This window comes from Trifolium pratense, linkage group LG4 (assembly GCF_020283565.1).
Source record: "Trifolium pratense cultivar HEN17-A07 linkage group LG4, ARS_RC_1.1, whole genome shotgun sequence".
Classification (NCBI taxonomy): Eukaryota; Viridiplantae; Streptophyta; class Magnoliopsida; order Fabales; family Fabaceae; genus Trifolium; species Trifolium pratense.
Window position 1 is genome coordinate 23548147 of NC_060062.1, and position 5437 is coordinate 23553583.

General features: G+C 30.9%; 1 protein-coding gene across 3 annotated transcripts; it reads left to right on the top strand.

Annotated features, from left to right (window-relative positions):
• The first annotated feature begins 370 nt into the window (after nt 1-370).
• On the top strand, nt 371-5097 carry LOC123923133 (homeobox protein SBH1-like). 3 transcript variants are annotated; one of them, XM_045975792.1, is made up of 6 exons: nt 371-715; nt 816-899; nt 1023-1294; nt 1732-1975; nt 3514-3743; nt 4678-5097. In XM_045975792.1, exons 3-6 carry the CDS (start codon nt 1058-1060, stop codon nt 4876-4878), a joined length of 912 nt encoding a protein of 303 aa, XP_045831748.1. In that variant the 5' UTR covers nt 371-715; nt 816-899; nt 1023-1057; the 3' UTR covers nt 4879-5097. The 3 variants fall into 3 exon arrangements, with proteins under 3 accessions (XP_045831748.1, XP_045831747.1, XP_045831746.1); XM_045975791.1 differs by having other exon boundaries at nt 371-899; XM_045975790.1 differs by lacking the exons at nt 371-715; nt 816-899 and having other exon boundaries at nt 1016-1294.
• Nucleotides 5098-5437: the final 340 nt, after the last annotated feature.

Here is a 5437-nt window from a genome sequence, read left to right on the forward strand (position 1 = left end):
GATTTGAATGAGGTTTCACCACTTGTGGGATTGAAGACCGAAGCTTTTCTGTGGGGCAGACAATTCTCAAAGCTGCTTAAAGCAAAGTTGCCAAAAATTAAAAAAAAAAAACATATTTAGACAATCAACATATTTTTATACCATTTGACATTTGTGTTTGATATATTTGGCTTCGTAGAACCAGAGACTGTAATCCATAAATAGTTTAAAAGATCATGCATATCTTCTAAATTATGGAAATTATTTTAAAAAAATAAAGAATTAATTTTACCATTCAAAAAAATTGAACGGCACACCTTACGTCTTTATCTTTCATTCTAAGTGTAATTAACCTATAATTAGTTATGAATCTATGGAACAATGAGTGTAGTACTAGTAACATGATGATTTAATAAGATAGGAGTAGGTTGTAGTGATAAAGAAACTAGGGGTGAGTAGGAGTAGTAGTATAGGAAACAAACAGTGTTAGTAGTACTTATAAACAGTAGAAATGCATAGACCAAGGAAAGAGGTAGCAGCAGTGAGATTCATTTCATTCATTAATTTCATTGGGAAGGAAAACTCTGAGTTAAGTTGCAGAGACACACGTTAACTCTCCATCTAACCTCTCTCTGTCTCCACCTGCATTTAACACTTCTCTACTGTTCTGCTTGTGTTCTTACTATTCTTGAATGTACTTATCATCATAAAGAAAGACCATTTGCAACCAAAGTTTGTATGAATCTGATTCCACTTTTCCCAGAACATTACTGTCCATCAACCCCAAAAATCCCTATTCTTCTCTGACTCAGTTTTTTATTTTTTCTCACTCACAGTTACAGACACATTTTTTAGCTTCATTTCCGGGAGTACTCTTCTTTTTCATATACAGTAATTTTTTTGGGGACTAAGCAAAACAGGTATTATATTATTTTATACATTATAAAGTTTTTATTTTTACTTTTTATATAACACATGTATTAAAAGAGAGAAACATAAAGCTTTTTCTTTGCTTTAACTTAACTTTGTTTTGACTATGTTAGGGTTTGGAGGACAAAGTTGCAGTGAGATTTCAGCTATGGATCATCATCATCATCATCAACATCATATGATGAATATGGAAAATAATGTTAATAGGAAGTTTTTTTCATTTCCTTTGAGTAACAACAACTCTTCTGGTGTTCAAGTTCATCATAACTACAATCAACAGCAGAACAACAACAACAACACTTCTTCAAGTGTTGCTGTTAGGGATAAAATCATGGCACATCCTCTCTTTCATCGTCTCTTGTCTTCTTACCTCAATTGCTTGAAGGTTTCTTCAACTTCAAACTCCCACACAACATTTTCTTCTCAAAACATACTCCCTCTTTCCATATCTATAAGCAAAAATTCGTTTTTTTTTTGTATCTCGTCTATGATATAAACCAGATACATATATTATTCAATGAATTTGAAAGAGATTTTTTGCTTATAAATATGGCCGGAGTGAGTATATAATTTAGTACAAAATATTGTCAAATATCAGCTATACCGGTGTGAACCGGTGTTATAACACCGTGGCGTAGCAGAATTTGATCAAACTGCTATTTTCTGCGATCTGCAATTGACAACACTAATTCAGACATATATATAATTTAATATATTTTATCATGCACTCTTTTATAACTTGTGACAAGATGAAATACTCAAGATACAAAAAATTTGTTTTTGAGATTTTAATATTTTAATATTTTCTTTAATGTTTTGCAGGTTGGAGCACCTCCAGAAGTGGTGGCTAGTTTAGAGGAGTCATGTGCAAAATGTGAAGCCTTGAATGGCTCATCAGGAAGGAGTAGTATTGGTGAAGATCCAGGTTTGGATCAGTTCATGGAGGCTTATTGTGAGATGCTTATCAAGTATGAGCAAGAACTCACAAAGCCCTTCAAAGAAGCTATGCTTTTTCTCTCAAGAATTGAGTCTCAGCTTAAGGCTCTTGCTGTTTCAACTGACTTTGGTGATTACCTTTAAATTATATGATCTTTGCACTATTTTCCTTATAAAGCTTAATAAATCGATTAATATTACTCCCTCCGGTTCTTAATGTATCTGATGTTAGATACATTAGTTACTCAATGTATCTAGAAAAGTAAATTTTCTCTTACATTAAGAACTAGGGGTAGTAATTGGTAAAATGATGATAATCACATCTCTATTGGTTTCACTTTATACACCTCATCTCAAAAAAAATTAAAAAATTTGGTGCATGTATGTGTTTAGTGAGTTCTTTAATAAAATTGATAAATTCCAATATTTATATTAGTTGAGTAAAATCTGATTAGCTTATTAAAATATTATAGTCAAGTTACCCTTTTGATCATAAATAAACAGTGTGATTAGAGTTTTTAAGAAGGAAAAAAATACCATTATTTGAAATATTGTGGATAAGATGGATCAAAGGTGTTTGAACTAGGTCAAAAGGTTTGAAAATGAGGTTTTACTTTATCATTCAAAAGCTGAAATTGTTTATTCAATCTCAATGCTATATTAATCGCTTTCTGGATGTTTTTAAAAACAAATTTAGTTGTTAGTTTGTTGTGTTAGTAGTCAGGGTTTGAATCTTGGATCTTATTTTCAATCTCCTTCGATTGTTGACCCGCTCGACCACTTGAGATATGCTTTGGGATTTGTCCAATATTGTTTCACACTAAGTGTATGTGTTTGTTAATGTCATCTCTTGTAAGGTGTTATCCCTTCTTCCCTCTATTGAATTCCTTGTCTTCATTTAGAATTTAGAAGTGTGGTTAACTTTGTTATTGTGCTTTAAATAAGAACTTGGTAGAAAATGGAAACTGTGTCTTGTCATCTTTTGTCATACATGTTTTTTTTCTCAATTTGGTTCTCTATGAACTTTGATTCACAACACTAAGGTAAGTTTTTCATATGTACTATGTTATTTGCCCCCTTTTGTTATAGTATCTCTAGTGGTTGAGGCAGGGGTTACATTTTAAAATATGCATTAATTGATACTCATATCTGGGTGATCAAAGCATAATTTTCTAATGATAGTTGATGATTTGAAATTATCTATATTTTTTTGAGATTATATTATATGCTTTTGATCCATAACTCAAGATTATTTATGGTAAGGATTTGAGAAATGGATATGTTCTTTACAATTGTTTTTAGAGTGAATACAAGATATAAAGAACTCATTGATAAACTCTTTTGGCTTATGTATTTGTCATTCTTTAGGTAATGTGTTTCATTTCAAAAAATTGAATATACCTAATTATCACAATGCTTTTTTTTTGGCACGCCTCGTTAATGAATATCATTTCTAAAACCTAGCTCAAATAATGATGATGTAGCACACAATGCAACTTCAAAAATAAAGGATGATTTGATCTCACTCATAGAAGCTAGGCCAAAGGATGATTTGTCCAAATACATATAAACATTGCGCATAGCGATGTAGGTCACAAATGCAACTTTAAAACACATTATTAATTTAAATCACTAATAGTTTTTCCATTTTGTGTTGTGTTTTGGTAGGTCAAAGTGAACCAGCTTCACATAATGAGATTGATATGCATGAGAACAACCTTGATACTCAAGGTGAAGATCAGGAATTAAAAGTGCAGCTTTTGCGCAAGTATAGTGGATATCTTGGGAGCCTCAAGAAAGAGTTTTTGAAGAAGAAAAAGAATGGAAAGTTACCAAAGGAAGCTCGGCAGCAACTACTTGATTGGTGGAACAGGCATTACAAATGGCCTTACCCATCGGTAACTAAATTCTACATCTTTCATGATTTCATATATCGATCATGCTGGTTCAATGTTTCTTAGCACATGTCTTGATATAAATGTTCATAACCATATTATGCATTAGCAAGATTTTAACATATAATTTTTTTACAATATTGGAGAGGTTCTTGATCTGTTTGGAAATTTTTATATAGTTCCAAACTAAAAGTTTGTAACTGTATCCTTGGATTTGGCAATAATTTATGATTAGATCTTTGAACTAAAAAGATTTAAAATATGCTCAATTTTTAAATAATTTGTAATTAGGGTTTCTAATTTTAAGATCTTAATTATTCAAAAGTTAAGTGATTTGATTAAAAACTTAGTTTAGGCAATTAATTATTGACAAGTTTAATGATCAAATTACAGTTTTTTTCAAGTTCAAGGATACATTTAAGAGGATGAGTCCAAGCAATATGGACCTCCAAAAAAGTGGACTCTTAATTAGTATTTTTAGTAAATTTTAATATACTTTTATCATCTTTCCCTTTATATTATAAAATTCATTATTTTACTAAAATTGGCAAGGGTCCACTTTGGACTCCTTTTGGGAGGCCCATACTAGACAATTGTCTCCAAATAGTTCAAGGACTTCTAGTAATTTAACCTAATTTTTTATCTCACATATTTGAAAATAATGTATAAAATGGTATTTGGAAACAAGAGTTTATCAAATTATACACTAATAATGTACATGTCCAATCATCATATTATATATATTTGTCGCATTGGAACCACTCGATGCCAGAACTGACCCCCGAACTAGATTAGACGGTCTAGTGGTCAGATACTGGTGGTGAAAACAAAAAATAAAATAAAAAATAGTTACATATGAATTGAACAAATATGTGTAAATTTGGTTGTAATGATCTTAATAAAGTCTCATTTTATTTGACATTGGTTGAACATGTAGGAAAGTCAAAAGCAAGCACTAGCAGAATCCACGGGCCTAGATTTGAAGCAGATCAACAATTGGTTCATTAATCAAAGAAAACGTCACTGGAAACCTTCTGAGGATATGCAATTTGCTGTGATGGATGCAACAAACTACTACATGGAAAATGTCATGTGCAAACCATTTCCTATGGATGCTGCCATGCCTATGCTTCTTTAGCTTTGGCACATTCATCCTCTCATCTCATCGAAAACCCTATCTATATCTATCTATATAAGTTATAATTTAACTAGGTTGTGGAGGTACAATATATATTTATGTATGTTATGTAACTTTAATATGTAGAAAGGTGAGGATAAAAAGCACACTATCCTTGAACTACATGTATCTTTATTAGATTGAACTTGAAATCTAATTATTATATATATAAGTTAGCTACGTACTATCCTCATATTTATGAAGCATGCTCTATATTAACTTATATTAAATGGTTGAATTTTAAGCTTGCTTTATCTTCCATTTGTGAAAATGAGTTTTCCAATTCGTAGGTTATATGAAAACTTAATCTAAATTTTCAATTGTTGATGATTGATATCATTGTTTTAAAATGTTGTTGAGGCCAATGGATTGTGGACATTGTGGCTATTGTGATGTGTATTATAGTTTTTTTTGAACGTATGTGTATTATAGTTTTTTTTGAACGTATGTGTATTATAGTTGTTGCGGTGTGATTTTGTTTTATTAGTATAAAATATTACTACCTCCGTCTTTAAATATA

Bases quoted from the DNA above. Each gene is read 5' to 3' on its own strand.
- LOC123923133 (XM_045975790.1), top strand. From the start codon at position 1,016: ATGTTAGGGTTTGGAGGACAAAGTTGCAGTGAGATTTCAGCTATGGAT. The intron at 1,295-1,731 runs GTTTCTTCAACT...AATGTTTTGCAG, and splicing joins CTTACCTCAATTGCTTGAAG to GTTGGAGCACCTCCAGAAGT. The intron at 3,744-4,677 runs GTAACTAAATTC...TTGAACATGTAG, and splicing joins ACAAATGGCCTTACCCATCG to GAAAGTCAAAAGCAAGCACT.